This window comes from Mus caroli, chromosome 10 (genome assembly GCF_900094665.2).
Source record: "Mus caroli chromosome 10, CAROLI_EIJ_v1.1, whole genome shotgun sequence".
Classification (NCBI taxonomy): Eukaryota; Metazoa; Chordata; class Mammalia; order Rodentia; family Muridae; genus Mus; species Mus caroli.
In genome coordinates, this window is record NC_034579.1 from 20,818,868 (window position 1) to 20,842,619 (window position 23,752).

Here is a 23,752-nt window from a genome sequence, read left to right on the forward strand (position 1 = left end):
GAGGAAGAAAGAAGGAAGGGAGGAAGGAAGAAAGAAGAAGAGGAGGAAGGAAGGAAGGAAGGAAGGAAGGAAGGAAGGAAGGAAGGAAGGAAGGAAGAGAAGACAGACGGAAGGACAAAAAGGGAATTCCAAGGTTTTTTGTTTGTTTTTTACGGGTGATAGTACAGAAGGTTCTAGTCTTAACCACATATACATCACAATGGAGCACTCTTAGACAGAGCTGTCACTCACCGTTCAGCTTTGGGCAGGTCCAGCCATTGTAACAGTGTTGTAATCCTCCTTTCATATGGAACAGAACTGAAATAAAAAGTTTTAAAAATTTAATCAAGTAATTCCAACATACTCTTCCTTAGGGGGAGGAGTCAATGCTTCATGCATCCATTCTGAGTACAGGATCAAAACACTGAAAGGGGCGTGGCACGCTCCACTGAAAGGGGCGTGGCACGCTCCACTGAAAGGGGCGTGGCACGCTCAAAGGGCCCCACTGTCAGAAAAACTTTCCACAAACTCATCTCATCAAAAAATGGTCACTTTCTTTCCTTTTTACTTGTTTCTCCTTTTAACTTTGCACAACTAAAATGAAAGCCGTTGATTATCAACAAGTCAAGTTGATAACTTATAACTGTTGGCTTTTACTCATTATACATCACATGTACTGGTCGTCTATTTGCAAACAGTGTACTTTGAGGTAGAGGTTGGTCTCTAAGTATATCTATAGGGGATCATCTTGCCTATGAATTGATGTAAGGAGACCCATTACACTGTAAGTGGCGCTATCCCTAGGCAGGTGGGCAAAGCAGCATCAGAACCCATGCATGGGTCTGCTAATGTACAGAGCATGTGTGCCAGGAGCCACTGAAATACTTGATGAAGTGCTGTAACTAGACTGGCAAAGGTTCCTTTTGATTGATGATTGAGAATAGATCACAGGAGAGAAGAAACAGAAAGTTGGGGAGACAGGGGCCTTAGTAATACAGGCAAGGAGATGAAAGTGCAGACTAAAGCTGTAAAAAAAGATTTTCAGGCCAGGAAACAGTGGGCACACAATTAATCCCAATACTCTGGAGTCAGAGGCAGACAAATCTCTGAGTTCATGGCCAGCCTGGTCTACAGATCAAGTCCTAGAACAGCCAAAGCTACACAGAGAAACCCTGTCTCAAAAACAAAACAAAACAAACAAACAAACAAAAACAAAAAACCCCAAAACCCTCAGACTGCGTCTTCTGTGAAAGTCAAAAGCAAGGCTGACAAGCCAGGGAGTAGAGTCCCCAGGCCACGCCTTCTGAACTCTTTCAGTATGGAGAAGTCAAGGTCAGCACAAGCAGGCAGGTGATCACACAGGCACCCTTTCATTCTGAGCTCTTCACTCTAGATGTCTAGCTGTCTCGTGCTTCTGCTTCTGTGGCATCTCTCAGTGACAGATTTCAACCCAGAAGTTCAACCCTAAATAAATACCTTTCTCCCGTAAGTTGCTTTCCGTCATGGTATTTAACCACAGCAATAAAAACAAAACTACAACAGCAGATACAGTGCCTGCCACTGAGCTTAATCCAGATCCTGTATGATAGAAGAGAGCTGACCCTCAGAATGTCCTCAGACTTCTACATATGCTTCATGGTGCACTTGAGGACAGTACACACACACACACACACACACACTTGCACAGATACAAACACACGCATGCACACATATGCACATACATACACAAACACACACACACACACACACACACACATCAATCTTTAAGGCAAACAAATAAATGAGGAAAGCTGTCTACAGATCCCTGCCTAGATGGATCCTTATGGAAAGGCCCTTTCCCTACTTGCTGTAATTCCTGTAGATGGTAGGGAAGGAGCCATTGACAGCCACATCTGATCCCGGCCAGTAGTAGCAAGCAGCTTTTAAACCTTGATACATTGCCGTTAGCCAAATCTATAAAGAGTGAAAGACAACAGGATAATTGTTTAAGAATGAACACTATAACCTCCTGCTAACAACTATTTTGACTGCGAATTTGTTCTTGTTTTTACAGTAAATTAAAATGTTATGATTGGTCAATCTCCCTCAACAATAAAACATGGAGTAAGGTAGTAACTGTTCATTATTTCTCCCACATTGATAGAATCGCGTACTTCTTCACCTTTGAAGGAACTGCAGAACAATATGGGGGAAATTACCTATCTTTTTGAGTAAAGTTGAGTATGGGTCCATTGATGATACAAGACCAATGTCAACGCCAAACCAACCACCTCAGTGAGCAACCACAAATGTTTTTTAAAATTCATATCGTTATAATAAATAGTGGTAAAATCTTCACATCTTCAGCCATTAGAAACTACATGATTGGTGAGAAACTCGGGTAGACTGAGAACACCGAGCCATTGTCCATGAAAGCAGAGGCCAGGAGGCCAGGAGGCCAGGGTGGGACTGCTACATACCGGCTGCCCACTCCACCAGGCGGGATTGCTTTTCTCCACTGAAGAAAGGGAAAAATTCTTGTTGAGGTGCACGTCATACATATTGTTGTCAATGATGCCGTGTGACTCTGGATACAAACCCTATAATTTTTATCACAAAAATAAGATTATGAAGTATGCTTTAGTAAACTATAGGCAAGCTGCAATAGCAACAGATCTCTACACATACCTAGGGAGAATGGTACACTTTTCCATGGAACAGATCTGAAACTAAGTATCGGGAAGACACAGCTCTTATCCTCCATGTATCTTGGCCTCAGTTGCAGCTAGCAGCAGATGGTTTGTTCTGACTTCACTGTTGTGCTTACACTGTTCAATGTCCCCCAGAGGCTAGGTTGGTTTGACACTTGGTTCCTGGTTGAAAGTACTGTTCTGGGAGAGGGTAGAACCTTTAGATCAGTGGTTCTCAACCATCCTAATGCTGTAACCCTTGACTACAGTTCCTCCTGTTGTGGTGACTGCCAACCTCAAAATTATTTCATTGCTACTTCATAACTGCAATTCTGCCACTGTTACGAATCGTAATGTAAGTATCTGATACGCAGGGTACTTGGTATGTGATTCCCCAAGGGGTTGCAAACCAGTCTGAGAGCCACTGCTTTAGAAGGTAAAGCCTGGACGGAAGAAGGGGGATGTAGGTCAGCGGGACAGGCCTGGACAGGAGGTGTGTTTATATATTTACTTTCTGTGCATGTGCATGTGTGCTGTGGGTTATGTACATGCTACGTAAGGCAAGCCCAGGGAGGTTAGAGGGCAACTTTGAAGAGTCATTTCTCTCCTTTCACTATGTGAGTCCTGAACATAGAACTCCTGTTCTCAGGCCCGTGACGAGCACCTTGACTAGCTGACCATCTCGCCAGGCCTTGGAGTTTTATAGCCCTGTCCTACTTCCTGTTTTCTCTCTACTTCCTGACTACACGCGAGCACGACCAAGCAGCCTCTAGCTCCTGCTGCCTTGCCACCCACTGTGTCAGGATGGATCCCTTCACGTTGTACTCCAGAATGAGCAGAGTGCTTCATGCTTAAATGGCTTTCGGTCTGGTATGTTGTTCTAGCAATGAGCAAAATAACTAACATGTGAAAGAACCTACTGGGGAAACCCCCACCCCATTCCCGATTCGGCGTGCACCCAAAAAATCACAAAGGACCATCTCTTGATGTAATTACATGAGGACGTTTAATTACGGAGCTCCGGACTGACATGCATCCCACACAGGAGATAACAATGTCAGCCACGAGGCTCAAAAGCTAGGGGTTTTTATGGGGTAAGGGTTTAGGGGTGTGGAATTCAGCATAGCAACACACTATTGGCTTATTCAAACATTAACAGAAAGATTACAGGGCATCAGGACTTTGTTCCTGTGGGCTGGGGGCTTATCTTTGTTCACATAGCAACCAGTTGATGTATGACTTTACCCAGCGGCGCCAAGGGGCAATAGGAGACAGAGGGGAGGTTCCGGCCAGATGGTGTTGACTCAGATAATATAGCCCTGCTGGTCCTTGCATACCTTTTTATCTTTACAGTCAAGATGTTCTTAGGAATGCCTTAACAACAGCCCTGCCCTGGCATGCCTGGGGGCTGTTCTGCTTTGTTCTCAGTCCCAGGCTGGGGCCGTGGGCTCCTAAACAACTCACAAGTTACAATATTTTATCTTCCTTCACATGCTGTGTAACACAAAAAAACTAACATCTCTTGCATACTTAGTTACCTGCTTGGTACCCATGTTTTTTCATTTAATGAGGAGAATCTATTTGCTTTGGTTGTCTTATCTTTTTTTTTAAAGTCACTAGAATGAGTCCACTTATGAAACAAAATTTCATCAAGTAAAACTAGTAGATAGATAGATAGATAGATAGATAGATAGATAGATAGATAGATATTTGAGTCTAGAATTTTCTACATGTAAGTATCAGTGCTTACAGAGTGCCACACTTCCCAGCTGACTTCAAGTTAAGGAAAGAGCAATGAAAAGATCCAGGAGAATGGTGTTTCTCACAGATTTCTGTGGCCTCACAAAGGTGAGTTAGCCTAATGTGAGGCGCGTGTGGTCAATGGATGGAGAACACCGAGCCATGCCTTTCTAGCCTGGATTCAGTGGTGCACTTATGAAGTGTGTAGCACAAGCTTGCCCAGTTCTTGCTCAATGTGTCCCTATCTGTGTAGTGCAGTCAATTCCCTGCCTGTGGCCTGTCAATCTTCCACTGATCCAAGCACTTACCGTGACAATGGTATAATGATTTGGGAAGGTTTTGGTGGGATACATTGCTCTCATATATTTAGAATGGATTCCACATGTTTCTGTAAGACAATAGAGTAAGACATTAGGCAGGTGTTTATTGTGGATAACTAAATACCAGCATGTTTTCCAGAAACTAAAAAAGGGTTTAGACATGGAAAGAGGGAGGAATTCTGACCCTGAAATTTAGTCCATTTCTGGGAGTCAAATGGGCTTTTTTTTTCTGGGAAGAGCCAGGAGGCATCGATGTTAAACTTGGCAAGGCCATGTGGTTTCTGCTGTAGCAACTCAAATTCTATTCTTTTTGGGAATGCACCGCAGGTGAGCCAATCCATACACAAGGAAACTCACTGAGATACCATAAATGTTACCGGTAGACATCGAAACTCAAATTTTACATCCCACAAGATTTTTCTTCTTCTCTTTTAAATCATTAAAAACAATCCAGTTCTTAGCATATATGGAATCAAATGCATTAAAGGCAGAGTTGGCTGAGGAGCCCCAACTTGCTGACCTTTAAGATAAAAGTACCCTAAAGTACACACTACTGGCAGTGTTTTCTCTTGGTTCCTCGCTTTATGTGTCTGATAGTTAACAGTAACAATTTTTACCCAGAATTTGGCTCTCAGCTGCAGTTCCTACATTTAAAATATTGAGCATAACAGAAGTCACCAGTCAGACTCTCCTCCGAGGCTGAAAGAGCATTTGAAGTGTACAACTGCAAAAATGGGTGCCGCCTGGTAAAATTCTCAAAGTTCACGCTACAGCTTGTTATTTTGGGGTCAGTTTCCATCTGACCATTGACGCTTCCTGTTAGGTGTTTTTCACAAAGTGTGGCATTAATTGCGCTCCCATTGTTCTGTTTTCTGTGTGAGCAGTAACCCCAGGAGAGGAGGTCAGACCTGCTGGAGCACACTGCCATTTCCTGTGCAGCGTTAAGGCAAGGAGTGTTTCCACACCCAGGTCTCACGACCTCTCATTCTCAAAGCCCACTCTCCCATTATAGATTCCATCTATGTTAAAACACAACGTGAAATTGGTCAAGGGCCAAAATGTCACATGCTCTGCAGCTGAAAACAATGCTCTCCCAAACAGCCTTGACTTTGCTCAACTTCCCAGCCATGGTTTGTTTTTAATAAGATTCAGAAGTGTCCCCCATCAGACTCTCCTGGAAATCCATATTGAGTCCACTGTGTACAGCCCTTGATGCAAAGAGGAGAGGTGGGGGTGTCTTCTGCTTTGGACATGATAAACTCAAATTACCATGAAGTTCTAGGATAAAATAAAATGAGATTTAATCTACTTTCACCATTTAAAGAATGACATGGGAGAAAAAAATAAACAGGAAATATAGAGTCAGTTTCTGTTTTTATTTCCTTAGAAAATGGGTGGGAAGACTCAGGTTTGCAAATGCCTGAAGAAACTGGGTATTAATGAAGTATAACTGAGCAGCCCTGCCCTAGGTATATATTGCCCTAACCAGGACCCACCTGAAACTGTCCTCAGACTCGGCTATTGCATTGTGTCCTGTGTTATAACCAGGACACTAGAGGACAGCCTGCAGAAAGCATGGCCTCCCTGCAGTGTGTTTCTTCTGAATCTAAGTAGAAACTTAAATTAAACCTAGATCCAACAGAAAGCCTCTAGCCAGACATGATGGCTATCAGGGCAAGGTTTTGTTTTGACTACAAAACGTTGCCTAGAAAATATTTTGTAACATAATTTATAGAAAAAACATTTTCAGAGAAACAAAAAATCTAGGGCAGATGGCTCAGTTAGCTTCGTGAACTTGAGAAAGCAAGTTTGGATCTCTAACACCCACATAAAAAGCAGGGCATGGTGGTATGCATCTTTAAACCTAGACTAGGGAGGCCAAGATGGGCAGATCCTTGTGAGGTCACCTGCCAGCTTGTCTTGGTGAACTGATGTACTCCAAATAAATTGATTGAGGAGAGTACCTGGTATCCGCTTCTGGCTTCTACATATACGAGTACACGTATTCATGTGCATGTACAAACACTCAAGAAAGGAAAGAAAATGCTAAACAAACATAATCCAAAAATGCAAACAGGATAAAAATGCATTAGCAGGCTTACAACCTCTACGGCCATAAGGACAGAGGACTAGCTAAGGGACAGGTAGGAGCTTCAAAGCAATCCTAATAAAATATGAACAAGACCTTGCCCCAGAGTGACAACATACAAACAGTTCAGCAATAGCTACAGACTGGAGACGTGCCTTTTGATTGTTTACAAACCTTGCTTGTACCTTCTGAGAAGACTCATCAAATGGTTAACCTATGTTTTATATCCAGAATTCAGTGGAACCCGGATAGTGTGTGTGTGTTTGGGGGGGGGGGTGTTGATCCTCCCACTAATTGCAAGTTGTGTGCCTAAGCTCGTTACACACAGAGAATAGATTAAAGAGAGGTTGACGCTAGGAAGCTGAAGGAGGAGGAAGCTGTGTTGCTCTTCGTCCCACAAGTGCAGCCATTCAGTAGCAACACATGCATCAGTCCCTTGCGTGGGAACCCCAGAACCCTCTTCAGAGGCTCCAAAAGACAGACACAGCCACATGGTAACGACCACAGTTCCCACTCACCCAGAATAGTTCTGTATCCCACGAGGCGATCCTCTGGGAACCTCTAGGTTCCAGCTTTCCTCAGGGGGGAAAGAGAATTAGGACATCCTTCTAATGGCCAAACTTCCCAGCTAAAATCCAAGTGGCAAGTTTTTCTCTCGCCGGTTTTGAAGAGCTGGGGTGACCCAGCATATTCTAATTCCCCAGGAATCAAAGAAAGTAAGAAGGATGAACTAGTCTGTGCACATTCACCCAGCTCCTCATGCTGACTAAGCTCAGTGTGAGTAAGGAGTGGACCCCAGTTCAGAGACTTCCCTGGATTACATCTAATCCCCCGTCTTTTCAGGGTTTCTGCAGAAGAATGGCCTCTGAGCTGTCCACTGTCTAAGTTACTTTTCCTGACAAGGAAATGATATACCTAACAAAAGCAGCTTAAAGGAAAGAGGATTTATTTTGGCTCACAGTCCTTTGTTGTAGGAAATTCAAAGCCACAAGAGTTTCAGGCGCTTGGTCACATTGAATTCAAAGTTAAGAAACAGAGGACAATGACTGCCTTTGCTTCTCTGGGTTTTTTCTTTTGACACCATCCAGGATTCTGCCTCGGGGAATGGTCCTACCCTTTCTGTCTAGGTCTTCCCACTTGATCAAGACCAATCCCCCAGAAGCATCCCTAAAGTCCCAGCTCCCAGATGGTTCTAAATCTCATCAAGCTGACAACGGAGTATGGAAGCTAAAAGATGTATCTATTATACGAATTAGCATGCTGCCTCTCCATCATCGAAACAAGCGGAGTTCACCATCCCAGCTGACTTCTCTGGGGTCAGAAAGAGTTAAAACCGTCTACTGATGATGAAACTGTGCTTTGGTCTTGCTTGCTTGGTGCTTGCTTGGATGAGATCTGACATATATTTCATACCTGCACATCCCCTAAGAACAAAGAAAAAAGTTGAACCTACTATGAGATTGAGAAACCTCTAGCTTATATAGTATATAATCAGGCTGATTGGTAACTTTCTATTATAAACCAATAGACCGTGACTAAGAGAAGTGACTGTCTTGTCTAATAATAGACCTGAATATGGTCTATAATTAGTAAAGGAACAATGAAGGCAACAAGAAAACAAGTTCAAAAGAAAGGAACAAGAAGCTTGCCTTAATTAAGCAGTAAAGTATGATTTATCTAATAGAGAGCTAAAAATGGCTATTGCAAAGAGGCTCATTAATGATACACAGACCGAATTCCATAAAATAGAGAGACAGTATTTCAAATGTACCAAAAAAAGAAAAAAAATAGAACCAAAGGTTGCAATAATTTCACTGAAGAGTTCACCAGAGTTCTGCAAATCAGACAATTCAGACTAGATCAAGAGGAAAAGGTCTGAAAAGTCAAGGATTTCACTGCAAGTTATTCATACAGAAGAACAAAATTTAGAAATAATGACAAAGAGAAAATAAAGATGAGGAGTATTACAATCATCAAGTGGACCAATATACACATCGTGGGATTTCCAGAAGAAGGGGAGAAAGAAAGGGAGCTTAAAGGTTTTGGTTTTTCGAGACAGGGTTTCTCTGTGTAGCCCTGGCTGTCCTGGAACTCACTTTGTAGACCAGGCTTGCCTCGAACTCAGAAATCTGCCTGCCTCTGCCTCCCGAGTGCTGAGATTAAAGGCATGCGCCACCACACCCGGTGAGCTTAAAGGTTTATTCCAAGAAATAAAAGCTAAAGCACCCAGATCTGGAAAAGGGGACAGACCTCCAATTCCAGAACATGGACAGGTACCCAAAAAGACATGAAACTAAGCAAGACAACCATACTATTATACATGCAATAAAATTATCAAAAGATAAATAATGAAAGCATCAGAAGGGGGGACCTCTGAAGGACTGTAAGTAGATCCCCCCCTCTAAAAAAATCAGAAGTGAGAGGCTAGAGAGATGGCTCAGCAATTAAGAGCACTGACTGTTCTTCCAGAGGTCATGAGTTCAATTCCCAGCAACCACATGGTGTCTCAAAACCATCTGTAATGGAATCTTATGCCTTTTTTTTTTTTTGGTTTTTTGAGACAGGGTCTCTCTGTATAGCCCTGGCTGTCATGGACTCACTTTGTACACCAGGCTGGCCTCGAACTCAGAAATCCACCTGCCTCTACCTCCTGAGTGCTGGGATTAAAGGCATGCGCCACCACACCTGGCTCTAATGCCCTTTTTTGGTGTGTCTAAAGACAGCAACAGTGTACTCACATACATTAAATAAATAAATAAATATTTTAAAAATCAGAAGTGAGTAGAATAATGAATTCAAAGTGCTAAAAGAAAGATTAAAAACCTACCAAACAACAACACTGTATCCAGAAAAATTTCTCTCTGAGAAGATAAAGAAGAAGAGAAAGGAGAGACAGAAAGGTAGAAACGGGGAAACAGGTTTCTACAGGAACCTGAGTTCATTAGCACCAGACTTGTCTTGAAAAGGATGCAGACACGAATCACATAAGAAAGTCAAGAAATGCATGGGCAAAGGTAAGCATACAGACAAATACAGACTATTTTAACTCTCTGCGCGTGGTAGTAAATCACATTTAATTCCAACATAAAACATAGAAAACAAAACAATAGTGTAACTAAATATGATGATGGATATATATTAATACATAGGTAGAAATTGTGACTGTGTTGGGGGAAAGTGTCACGGTCTACACAGTTAAATTTGTTACTGTAAAATAGCCTGTTATAGCCGGGCGTGGTGGCGCACGCCTTTAATCCCAGCACTCGGGAGGCAGAGGCAGGCGGATTTCTGAGTTTGAGGCCAGCCTGGTCTACAAAGTGAGCTCCAGGACTGCCAGGGCTATACAGAGAAACCCTGTCTCGAAAAAACCAAATAAAAAAAATAGCCTGTTATAATCATAAGATGAAAATATGGATATAAGTGCCATGGTAAATACAAAGAAAATATCTACAGAAATTATATAAAATGAAATGGAAAAACTCAAAGCATGTTTTAAAAGTTAAACACATAAGAATTTTTAAGGACTAATGTCAAGCATAAAGCAAGGTGTGAAAATGACACTAAGAAATCTTTCCATATCTCTGACTACGTAAAGTTTATACAGCTAATAAAAAGATGAAGATTGGATTAATATATTAAAAAAACAACTCAAATATATGTTAACTATGAGACTTGATTTATATTTAAGAACACAGACAAGATCAAAAAAGCTATTGGATTGTGAACCAGTTTATACAAAATTTGTCATGTAAAGTGAGTACATTCAGAGGCCCACTATAAGCACTGCACTCACAGACAATACTGCCTCATATTCCTGAGGGTGGACCTAGTGCCAAGGGCTCTTATCAAAATACAGTAGAAGGCAGAGAGAAAAAGGCCTGCTACAGAGAACTGAAGAGGCTTACTGCTTGTAACTGCCAACCTTGCCAACTTATATCTCAAAAAAAAAAAAAAAAAAAAAAACCCTACAAAAGAAATTTGTTGAGTTTTTTCTGTTGGCTTGATACTTATTTTCACCTAACTTTCCAAAGGAGGGGGCTTGCAACCCAGACCAGATCCATTCCATCTCACTGGGAGGGCTCCAAGTCTTGTCTCTAGGCGTCTATATTTACAGACTTCCACACTGAGATGAAACATCACCATAAGCCTACTACAGTATGCATGCGGCAGTCATGTCCTCATCCACTGAATAGTTATCCCTATGTCTCACTGCTGTGTGGTTTGAGATCATACTCAGTTCCCACAACTATTGTAGCTAGAGATTGGTAGTTAGACTTCCTTAAGAGTCATGCCTATTTCACCTGATGGCTACTGTAGTGCAGATCCTACTTCATAATATCTGCTCTTAATCCATAGATTACTTAGCTTTCGGTCAGTGTGACCAGAACCCAGATAAACAACAAGAGAAGCAGAATCTAGCTTGGCTTATGTTTCTAGATGGTTCGAGGTTCAGTCCTTGGCTGCTGAGTTCTGTGAGAGTGAGCAGAGCACACAAGAGTGTATAACAGATGAAATTCTCCTTCTCCTGTCGTCACACATGAAGTGGGAAGAGAGCGGGAAGAGGAAGCCAGGAAGAATACCCCAAGGACCTGCTTACTTACTTTTTCCAAATAGGTTCCAAAGTTTTTGCAAAAGTTCCCAAGCATCCTGCAATAAAACTGTCAGCTGAGAGCCAAGTGTCTAAAACACAAGCCTGTGGGCAGGGGTACTTCAGATCCAAAGCATCATACTCCAGTTCCCTGGAAACTAACAGGGAGGTCACTTGGGTTGACAGACTTAAGTAGTGAGGTTTTAACGCACTGGCTATCAAGATGGCATCCAAATGGCTAAAAATGTGTTTTAAGCAGAAACCAGAAAGCTATGGTTGAAATACTTGTAAATGACATTTCCAGTTCTCAATGGGATGAGAAAACAGATTCAGTCCAGTCTCCTATTGACCTCCCTTTAGAACACAGGCTTTCATAGACATGTTACCAAATACATTTAAATAATGAGGTATAAAACCTGAGAGATGTCAGTTCACCCTCCACACCCAAGGTGCTCAGCAGAGTGGCAAACTTCAGACTTGGAAAGTTCTCAGTCTCTTTTGCCAAAGACGCAAAATGAGGGAAAATGTCTGGAGTCATGGGGCCACTGCTGCAGAGAGAAGCAGGCTGCCTTTCCACATCATCTTGGCATGGGGTTAACTGAAGAAATCATTGGATCTTGTCTTTCATTTTACCAACGAAGAAACCGATCAGCTTACCCAAGCTGAAAGAGCCACTTAATAATAATTTGAAGAAAATTCAAAACAAGAAACCAATAAAACCATGATTGTATTTGAGAATTTTGTAAATACAAGAGTCTGGGGAGAAGGAAATGAAAGACAGGAATTGCAGAAGAGCAGATGCTAGAAGCCCCCGAGTTCGCTCTCATCCTGTGACCTCAGGCATTCAGCTTTTATAATTATGATTGTGTTGAGTTTCAGGAAGGTCTGAGTGCCCTAACCCAGAAGCATCACGCTTCAAGGTGATAAAGGTGATGATGAGAACAATATGTATCATAACTTCAAGCCTTGCCATGATCCGACAGTGACCCTATCCACTTGGAGATGACCATCTTACTACAAGCCTGAGGTCTCATGCTCCGAGTGGACGGAGTCAGTTTCTACACAATCCGAGAGCAGCAGTGGCAATGGAGCCTGAAGATCAGAGCTTCTAGTAGAGTGTTAGTGAATGGTAGATATACCCAGCAACCTTGCGGAGACTCAGAACCCAGTTTTGACAAATGCCACCTTTGAATTGGTATACGTAACGGGTTCCCATGATTCAGAAGTTACACTCTAAAATGGAACCCCTCAAAATCAACAAAATGATGAGCACCCCACTTAAGAAAAAGTCAAGGAGAACGATCAAGTAGGGAAAACGTTCCCTAGTGAAAATGTATAGACCACAGGGCTAAGTCATGGAGATCTCGAGAGGACCGAGGGCTAAGACAAGCCATCAATGCTGTCAGAGATGGGAGCAGTAGGCTCCTTATTGCTCTCACATAGTTGGCTGGCCCGACTTACTCAGTTTGTTGATATTAGGCAAAAGGGTACTCCATGTTTGTAAATACTCAGCTCTAAAACCGTCCATGGAGAACAAGATAACTGGTGGCAGGTCAAACCTGGAAACGGAAAACAGAAACTTGATTAGTAAAGAGCTGAGAATGAGAGCTCATTTCAGATCGACTTGGGCAGTCTGATGCCAGATGGTCCACTATCAGCATATTTAAAACAGGGTACAGCTTGGGAAAAAGGTTTCCAGGCAACAATCACTCCCATTCCAGGTGCACAATAAAGCTTAGAAACTCCTTTACAAAGTACATATAACTGTGAAGGTGGGTTCTATAGCTAAAGGGATTAGAATCCAATGGTCTCTGACTAAGGTCACACAGAGGTCAGCAGGCTAAAGTACATGTGACATTCCCCTTAGGGATGGATTCTGTTCACTGGGAGCTAGGGAGGGAGAGTGTGGTGGATTTCAGGGAGGTCTACCTCTATAGTAAAAGGTATTGAGGTCTGCCTCCACAGATGGCGAAAAAGGTCACCTTCTGGGTAGGAAACCAGGTGGTTTGGTTTGGTTTGGTTTGGTTTTTTTGAGACAGGGTTTCTCTGTGTAGCCCTGGCTATCCTGGATCTCACTCTATAGAGCAGGTTGGCCTCGAACTCAGAAATCTGGTGCCTCTGCTTCTAAAGTGCTAGGAGTAAAGGCATGAGCCACCACTACCTGGTTATATTCTTAATAAACATTTTATAACCTTAACTCAGATCCTATCTCTGTCTCCTCCATATCTCTGTGTCATTTTTGTATAAATTAAATGTGCATATAATTAAATATATGTATAATTAAAAATACCATACCTTCTCTGAGACAGTGAAGATTTTCAAACATCTACCTAATTTTGCCATTAAAAGTTCTAGGTTCTTATTTTAGGACCTGGTCTTTCTGGTCTAATAGCTATCAACTCAGAACTTTTATTTCCAAGATCACTGTCTCAAGAGCTATAATTTAATATGATACACTTTTCAAAAAAAGAAAGAAAAGGAAGAAAGAAAGAAAGAAAGAAAGAAAGAAAGAAAGACATCTCTCTATGTTGCTTCAACTGTCTTCCACCTCCTTAGCTCAAGTGATCCTCCTGCCTCAGCCTCTCAAGTAGCTGGGACTCCTTATCCTGGAATACCACCGCTCCTGGCTCTGTAAACATTTTTCTTAATGGAATGATGCTCTTTTAAGATGTTGATTCTTTATAAAGCCAAATATTCTTTTCAGCATTTGCCATTGCTACCCCATCCTCTAACTGCTGGGCCCAGTGAGCCAACACCGCAGCACGACCCCAGCCAGTTCTGAGGCTGAGGCAGGTTATTTCTTCCTAGTCTGCTTTGATACCCTTTTAATTACACGCAAGTCACTTCTAGGTTACGGGAGAGTTGTGAGCAAAAGGGAGAAAATGAAGATCACCTTGATGGGGAGGTGACAAGGGACATGTCTTTAGGCACAATGAGATCAGTCACACATATAGGAGGAGAGACGCGGTGGATGGTTGTGTCCTGGCAAAGGTCACTGTGAGCCTTTCTTTCCTTGAATTTCTTCCCCTCCACTCAGCTGGAAGTTAACTGTAAGGATGTTAATTGACTGAAAAGAGTCCCAGCTGGAGTAAATTTAGTCTGAATTCCAATGCTACCCATAGGGAATGCCCTGGGAATGTTGGTAATATGCCAACAAATATGTCCAGAGAGAGTGAGGTAACCCAGACCCAAAAAGACACGCATGGTATGTACTCACTTACAAGTGGATATTAGCTATGAAGTATAGGATAACCATGCTACAATCCATAGATCCAGAGAAGCTAGGTAGCAAGGAGTCCCAAGGGGAGATGCTTGACTCTCACTCAGAGAAGGAAATAGTCATCTGGGTGGAAGAGGAAGTGGGGAGGGGAACAGAGTAGGAGCAAGTGTTGAGAGGGATGGAGACAGAGAGGGATGGGAGAGAGAATGGAAATCAGTTGGGCTCTCTTGGATAAGCAGTGATCCTCCTGCCTATGGGGGTGACTCTAGCTGAGACTCCAGCAACTAGGAATATGGAGTCTAAAGTGGTGACCTCCTATAGCCAGGCAGGACTTCCAGTCTCTACTGGAGGGGAGACACCAACTTACCCACGAAACCCTTGACCCAAAATTTGTCCTGTCCACGAGATGTGCAAGGATAAAGATGGATCAGAGATGGAGGGAATGGCTAACCAATGACCAGCACAGCTTGAGACCCTTTGAGAGGGAGAGAGCCAACTCCTGGCACTATTAATAAATATAATCAGATAATACAGGAAATAATTTGTCATCAACAAAGCAAATAAATGCCTGTTGACTGTGAATCCACAAGGAGTCTGAACTTCTGTTAACAATTATATTTTGAGGGCTGGTGAGATGGCTCAGTGGGTAAGAGCACCCGACTGCTCTTCCGAAGGTCAGGAGTTCAAATCCCAGCAACCACATGGTGGCTCACAACCATCCGTAACGAGATCTGGCGCCCTCTTCTGGAGTGTCTGAAGACAGCTACAGTGTACTTACATATAATAAATAAATAAATCTTTAAAAAAAAAAAACAATTATATTTTGAGAGGATAGTGTGGAAATTCTCCTTGGCCTCCCCCACTTACAGCATCATGTGCCTGCTATTAAAGGAAGATGAAGTCCCATGTCATTTAGGCTTACCCTGGTGGACACTGGGGCTCCTGGGATGAGGCACAGTCTTCTGTCACCCATGGGCTTTCCCCTGCAAAGCAGATCATACAGTCTAAGACAGCTGTGCCACATACAGAGAGAAGCAGGGGTTTAACTGGGTGTGCCTTCTCCAGCTGCTAAAACACTGCTGCTCTAAAGATGGATGACTAACTCCTTCCAAGACACAGCATGCTCTATCTCACATAGTGACAAGGGCAGTGAGCTCTGAAGACTGAGATCAGTGATTTACACTGCTAAGTGCCAGGAAGGGAAGCCATTCCATCCAGAAAAACAATGCAGAGTCCTTAAGCGAAAGAATATTTCTTCATCAATGGCTTTGTTTTTCTCATGTCCTCACCTCAAGGGCATTTTCATAATGGCTGTAGTAACACTAGATTTAATAAAACCTAAAGAAAAAAGGAAGAAAATCATGAAGAAAAGAAATGGCCAACTGGAATGGTTGGTATCAAATGGAAAACACTGAAAAATCTTAACAAAACTTGCTGCATGAATGTTTCCCTTAATAAAACATTCCAGCTAACTAAAAAGAAGAAATGACAAGCCGGGCGTGGTGGGGCATGCCTTTACTCCCAGCACTTGGGAGGCAGAGGCAGGCGGATTTCTGAGTTCGAGGCCAGCCTGGTCTACAGAGTGAGTTCCGGGACTACCAGGGCTACACAGAGAAACCCTGTCTCACCCCCCCCCCCCCAAAAGACAGAAGACACATGTGACCCTGTGTAACTCCTAATGACACCTCCCACAGAAGATACAAGCAGACATGGTATGTATCAAGACGAAGATCAGTCAATCAATCAATAGCAGAGTTTCAACAATGGTCTGGGTCTAACTTCTACATTTCTGGATATGTATGGAATGGTAAGTTACTTAAGTCACAAAGGATTCCATCAGCACACTTCAGACTAGAAAACTCTCTAGAACAAATGATCCCATTTCTCCAGAATATAAAATGTCAGAGGCACAAAAAGGGAGAACATAATTTTTTTTTACAAGACTTGAAATACATGAGCCAGTTGCAATAACAAGTATTTATTTGGATTTGCTTCAATCTTTTAAAAACTATTATGAGACAAAGATTGGATATTTCAGGACTTGAAGTAATTATACTGATGGGTAGTGTTATAATGTTATTAAATATTTGTTTTTTAGTCACATACTGAAAATGTTCCCATGTTGCAATGCTAATGCCAGCTTTCAAATAATCTCTTTTGAGAAGGAGGAGAGACAGAGACAGAGACAGAGACAGACACAGACAGAGACAGAGACAGAGACAGAGACAGAGGGGAGGAAGATGGCAAGAAAATAACATGTATATTTTTGTTTTTAAAAAAAAATAGAAAGAAAACAATGTTGTAGAGATGGCTCAGCAGTTAAGAGCACTCACTGGTTGGTCTTCCAGAGAACCAGACTTCAATTCCCAGTACCTACATGGAGGTTAACAACTATCTCTAATTCCAGTCTCAGATCTGTCACCCTCTTCTAGATCCGTGGAGAACAGACACAGACCTATGTGCTGGCAAACACTTCTACACACAAAACTATTTTAAAAAGAAAAGAAAAGGATCGATTTGTAGATAATGCAGATCATGGCCCTAGGCTCCATGGCCATGTCCCACTGTGAATCATCTAAGAGACCAGACTATGCATCACTCAAGCACCTAGATAAACAGGGTCTATCTAGGTTACTCCTTTCCCAACTCAAGATAACAGTTCACTAGTAGACAACAACTAGAGACACACAGGGTTGAATTCTTCCTAATAGCAATGAAACAGCAGAGTTCTCTGTGGGAGTATGAGTAATTTCTTCCCAGCCAGAGGTTACACAGCCAGCACTGTTATTTCAATGCTTTCTCCATCCTTTACGCACTCTTCTCTTTGGAGCAGGGTTACAGTCTAGTTGCTTATCTTACTGAGTCAGTCTACCTTTGCCTTGCTCACTCTGCACTTATCTGCAAGTCACGCTACGTTTATAAAAAGTATGCGTTGTCAGCAAAAGCTGGGACTGGCCAGCATTGATGCAGTGCTGGTGGGCAAACAAGAGGAAAACACAAGATGACTCTCTCTGCCTCTGCTTGATCAAAATAAATCAGTTTGTCAAGCTTTCTAAATTTGTCAAAATATAAAAACTACAAGCAAGTTCTAACTTCTAAATCATTTAAACTCCCCCCAAACTACTCTCTGAAACTATTTCTTTCAATCTAAAAAATTGTATCTTTAGAGTGAGAAAGCATTACATTTAATTTGGAAATAAAAAGGCGATTGGTTAGTCTACCAGACTAATGAAAACTTTAGCCCTGTTTATAACAACAGCTTCTCATGGTACGGCCAAGCAATGAACTCAGATAAAAATTTACATGACCCCAGCACAAGCCTTCAGATAAAATAATGAAGTTACAAAATTGGGGCAAAAGAAAGGAGTATACAAGGACAAGAAAAATTATGGTCAGTGGAATTAGAAAGCTTAGCCAACCACAAACCATACTTGGCTTTCTAAATACTCAGAAAAAAAAAATCTATGACTCACTATGGCTCAGTAATACTATTAAGTATTTGGAAACTGTTACCATCTCAGGCCACTTCCCAGGAAGCCTGGTTTTGATTACTTTTAATTATTTTTTATATAAAAATTTGAAATATATATATATATAAAATCAATATAGAAGACATTCTTTCCTCCTAGACTATAGTGAGTAATGTTTCTGAGACAAGTAAGTCACATAAATGAAGGATAAAGTGACCATATGCTATAAATAAGGACTTAATTAAGGGCCCAAGGCATGCCCCATGTTAAATATAAGTTACATATACGGGGACTGGAGAGATAGCTCAGCAGTTAAGAGCACTGACTGCTCTTCCGAAGGTCTTGATTTCAACTCCCAGCATCCACATGGTGGCTCACAACCATCCGTAACGACGCCCTCCAGTTCTGGTGTGTCTGAAGACAGCTACAGTGTACATACATATAATAAATAAATAAATCTTTAAAAAAAAAAAAAGAGTTACATATATATCTTTCTCATGGGAAAGAGAAGATGCCTCTTGAAATCTGCCCTGTCATAGTAGCTACTGCTGACCAATGAGCATCCTACAGCTGAGCTCAGCCGTGGGCCAGAAGGGACCGGGACACTCTACCACTTGAAATCCCTTGTTTGCACAAAAGATCTCCATGGGACCTTTTGTGTTAGCCACACTTTTCTTTCTGGCAATTTGTCAGAGCTATAAAACATTGCAACAAAGATACCTTATAGAAGAAAGAATTTATTTGAACTTAAAGTTCCAGAGGATATGAATTTGTTGTGTCAGGGAGAGAGGCTTAGACCCAGGTGGCGTGGCAGCCAGAGCAGAAAAAGCTGAAAGCTCACATCCTTAGGGGCACACACAGAGCAGAGAGAGCAAACGGAAAGTCAGAAAGGGATTTTATTTTAGCTCTGAAAGACCACCCACAGGGACACTTTTCCTCCAGCAAGGCCACGCCTCCAGAACCTTCCCAAACAGTAATCTAACTACAGACCAAGCATTCAACTTCTCGAGACAATGGAGGACAGTTCTCATTTCTTTCATTTCTCGATTAAGAGAACCCAGCACTAGCAACATTTATATGCTAACTTCTGTCTCTTATTCCAAAACTTAGAATCCAATTTAATTTCTCTAGTGTGTTTAAAACAATTCAGTGCAGCGTGGAGTTACAGGGACAGGAAGTTCAGTGCTCACGTAATGGGCAATTTTCATAAGTCATCACTATGCTGAAGCATTCGAAAACTTCCAACGATAGCAAATCCCTACGAGGCATCTGGTGGAGCCAGAGTCACAGGCTTGCGTTGGGACATGGCATCCGCAGTAAGTCCCTAAGGGTTCTCAGTCTATAGAACACTCAGGACACAAATCATTCAATACCTGTTATAAAACCTTCCCCACATGCTTTCGGGTTGGGAACTGCCAGCTAGTGTCTCAAACGACAAGTGCACATGGCATCATCACTGGACTGGAACCCCCTTGTGGCTATATGGTGATAGGGGTACAAAGCTCTTTTATCTCTGTATAAAATAGACTTCCTTTCTAAACCCCGTTTCATCATTTCATCTCACACTAGAAACATTCCATCTTTTCCTGTATGTGGAGTAACAGCTAAATTTTCTTCCTTTCTCTCCTCTCTCTCTCTCTCTCTCTCCCTCAATTGTAGCTCAGGATAGCTAGCTCTATGAGACTCTTGAGTTCCAGTGATGCCCTAGAGGCAAATGCACCAATGAATGGTCTCTGCTTACCTTGGCACACAGTCTTGTAGTCAGCACAGCAGTCCTTCCTCTGTAGACAGTCATCCGCACAGGAACAGAGGGCTGTCTCCAGTCTGTTCTCCCCACAACGGAATAAATTGCACGTCCATATTTGAGCTGAAAAGGTATTCAATGCAGTTCTAAGCACTTAGGTGCATGATACAATGCCACACGTTGCCCCTGCGTTATTACAATACAGTCAGACTCTTGATTTATCAAATTTAATGAATGGAACTACATCATACAAAACAAAACAAAACAAAACAAAACAAAACAAAACAAAAGAAAACAAAAGCTGTGATTCCACTCTCCCTGCATGGGTAGCCGAGAATAATGAGGCTTCTTAAATTAAACGTGTACGCTGTTTGTGAAGAGTAGCTTTCTTTTTTAAGATTTATTTACTTATTTTATGTGTGTGAGTACACTGTCACTGTCTTCAAACACACCAGAAGAGGGCACTGGATCTCACTACAGATGGTTGTGATCCACCCTGTAGTTGCTGGGAATTAAACTCAGGACCTCTGGAAGAGTAGTCGGTGCTCTTAACCAGTGAGCCATCTCTCCAGCCCATAATGAGACTTCTTAAGTTGAACTTGTACTCTTGAGTTTACAGATGTTCTGGATCCTGGTCCTATTCCTTTTCAAGTGTGGGAACTCCACATGTCAAAGTGTCCTGAGCACTGACAATATGGATATAATCAAGAGCCACCTTGCCCAGCCTTGTCTAAAGACAGCCAATAAAGGAGGGACAGACGTCACAGAAGAAATAGGATCATCTGAGAATCCCATGGAAACCAGGTAATGCTTGCAGTCAAGCAAAGTGTAGGCCCCTGCGTTTACTGAGAAGGGGGAAATGATAATAATTAACCTTGTATAGATATCTAGAACAGATGCTATGTGCAGAACTGCCCGGTCTTGAGAGATAATGAAAGCCTAATTTCCATGATCATGTGACAGGGAGGGCAAGAAAAGCTATGTGAAGAGATACAGATCATGCGACAGTAAAGTTAGAGGAAGGCTATGTGTGAGAAATGTACATCATGTGACAGCGTAGGCAGAGCTGCGATACTGCCAGTCAAAGAACATCAAAGCTTGCCAGTGACAAACGAGACCCTAGAAAAGAGGCTGAAACTCTTCTCCCTCAGCCAATGCTGCCAACCTCTAGATGTTGGATTTCTAGGAAAGAAAGGACTCCAGCTTGTTTGTTTGTTGTTTTTAAAGCTACCTAGAATGTGGTTATTTTGTTATGGTAGCCCTAGAAACTAACCCACGGCAGAAGGCTGTGATATCGGAATGATGTCAGCATAACTAAAATGCTAGTGAACAGACTAACATGCTAGTGAAAGACCATCAGAACCCTTACTTGATTTCACACAGGTATCTTCAAAGTCCCAGCAGCAGTCTCCTCGTCCTGTGCATCCCGAGTCACAGCGGCAGCCCTCCAGTCCTCTGTGCGATGAGTCAAAGCATTTTTTCCTGCAGCTGCCTGTCAAAGGAAGGACAAAGGACAAACACACTTAGAAGTTGGCCAGTGTTTCATCCCTAGTGGGTGAGAACACAGAGAAGTTAGCACAGACAAAGGAGCAAAGTGACTCCACTGAGTCTCAGGAAAGGGGCGGGGCTTTTGCAAATTAGCAATGCAAAGAAGGATGATGTATAGTTTGGAAAGGTTGCTTTCAAAAGGTGTGAGGATGGGTGCTCTCTACTCTGCTAAGATGCTTGAGGCCCAACTGTGCTAAGGAAAGTCATTGTCATTAGAGTACACACACACACACACTAGATTTGCATTTTAGAAACCCACTCCAGAAAATAAGTGGCAGAGGTAGTGGATGGAAACTCACAAACCAGTCAAGGATTTTAACTCAAACCAACAAACAGAAAGTTGAGAGTCTAAGGAAAATAACAGCAATGTTCATAAAGATAACACGAATACAATCTAAGCAAAGTAAAGTGCATTTTAGAGAAGATTTTTATGAAAAATAGAAAAGGAGGAATAAATTAAGAATTACTCCTAACGGAGCCAGAGAAAGCACCCAAGGAGCTGAAGGGGTCTGCAACCCTATAGGTGGAACAACATTATGAACTAACCAGTACCCCGGAGCTTTAGCTGCATATGTATCAAAAGATGGCCTAGTAGGCCATCACTGGAAAGAGAGGCCCATTGGACTTGCAAACTTTATATGCCTCAGTACAGGGGAACGCCAGGGCCAAGAAGTGGTAGTGGGTGGTAGGGGAGTGGGAGGGGATGTATGGGGGACTTTTGGGATAGCATTTGAAATGTAAATGAAGAAAATACCTAATTAAAATTTTTTTTAAAAAAATAGGAACTACTGTTAAAAAAAAAAAAGAATTACTCCTAACATGGAGAGCAAGGCTTTCAAACAATATAACTCAGTGCTTCTCTATGTCTGAGCAAGTAGATACCTACTAGGGAGTCTGGATACTGAGGCTGACTTTCAGGAAAGAGAAACTACAGATACTAGTTTTTAAATCACCAGCATATTCATGGTTAAAAAGAAGAATGTTATAGCTATGTTTAAGATAATATTTTATTGTTTACTTGAGAATTTCACACATGTACAGAATGGATTTTGATCATATTAACCTCACTGCCAGGTCTACCTCCCACGCCCAGCTTCCTGTTCTCTTTTCATATTTTTATAGTCCAGTGAGTCCATTTATGTTGCCCAAATACACATGTGTTTGACACTATCCATTGGATCATGGTCGTTCTACCAGGGGTCAAAACTGATTCTCCGTTCCTCACCCCACCCCCTAATCAACCATCAGTTGTAAATAATTTCTCAAGTAAGGTAGGGGAGTCACTCCCCACTTCCCCAACCCCCATCCCCTTTACAGCCCACGCTAGCATGTTAGCAGGTGTGATCTTGTTCAGGTCTTTCTTAGGCAGGCAACCACAGCTGCTGTGGGCCCTGTTATGTCCAGAAGGCAGGTTCAGCATGATCCTCCCTGACAAGCCTGTTCCTCTTCCTTGATGCTTCCTGAACTAAGTATGTGTCAAGCTAAATATAATTTATCTTGGCTATGAATTGAATGAGAACTAGATAAATACTATCTACAATTTCCTTATACTTGCTTTCTCCTTTTTAATTTCCAGTTGAAGGCAACAAGTGCATGCTAGTATGTTTGGGTGAATTCTGCTTTGCCAACATTAAGTCCATTCTTTGGAAATCACTACATAATTTTAAATTTATGAATTATCGGGCTGGAGAGATGGTTCAGTGGTTAAGAGCACTGACTGTTTTTCCAGAGGTCCTGAGTTCCAATTCCCAGCAACCACATGGTAGCTCACGACCATCTGTAATGGGACCCGATGCCCTCTTCTGGTATGTCTGAAGACAGGTACAATTTACTCATATAAATAAAATAAATAAATCTTTAAATTTATGAATTGTCACTTAAAATACTATGTTTAAGACAGGGTCTCATGTGGCCTGGACTGGTGTCGAAACAACCAAGGGTAACTTTGAATTCCTGGTCCTCTTGACTCAGCTTCCTGAATATTGTGGTAAGAGGCATGTGCCACCACACCAGGTCATGGGTGCTAAGGATTAAACCCCACGGCCTTAAGCATGCTACATGCCAGACAAGCAGTCCACCAGCTACAGCCCAAGCTTCGTTCTATTTCAAGCATTGCGATGGGTATTGGAGTATTAGTGGTGGGAAAAACAAAAGACGAGGCCATAGAGACTTTACATTAATAAAAGATTCCTTAAACAAATGGTGTTAACAGAATGATAGTGAGTTTCAGTATGTTAGGACAACTGATCAGTTGCAAGGGGAGAAACTGACTCTGTAGGTATTCTTGCCTCATATACACAGAAACCAATAAATATGGAGGCCAAACAAGATATAAACACTTTGGGAGTCAAGGATAGTGTTCAAAATGTTAAAAAAAAAAAAAAA

General features: G+C 42.1%; 1 protein-coding gene across 1 annotated transcript in view; it reads right to left on the bottom strand.

The window, feature by feature from the left end:
• Enpp3 (ectonucleotide pyrophosphatase/phosphodiesterase 3) overlaps positions 1–23,752 on the bottom strand; it is a 64,395-nt gene that overhangs the window by 32,877 nt on the left and 7,766 nt on the right. Inside the window, exons 3-10 of the mRNA XM_021173940.2 lie at positions 21,189–21,311; positions 19,817–19,942; positions 15,528–15,588; positions 12,847–12,944; positions 4,697–4,776; positions 2,439–2,558; positions 1,823–1,932; positions 232–297 (exon numbers count right to left, since the gene is read on the bottom strand). Coding sequence (XP_021029599.1) covers positions 232–297; positions 1,823–1,932; positions 2,439–2,558; positions 4,697–4,776; positions 12,847–12,944; positions 15,528–15,588; positions 19,817–19,942; positions 21,189–21,311 — 784 coding nt within the window. The remainder of the gene's footprint in view (positions 1–231; positions 298–1,822; positions 1,933–2,438; positions 2,559–4,696; positions 4,777–12,846; positions 12,945–15,527; positions 15,589–19,816; positions 19,943–21,188; positions 21,312–23,752) is intronic.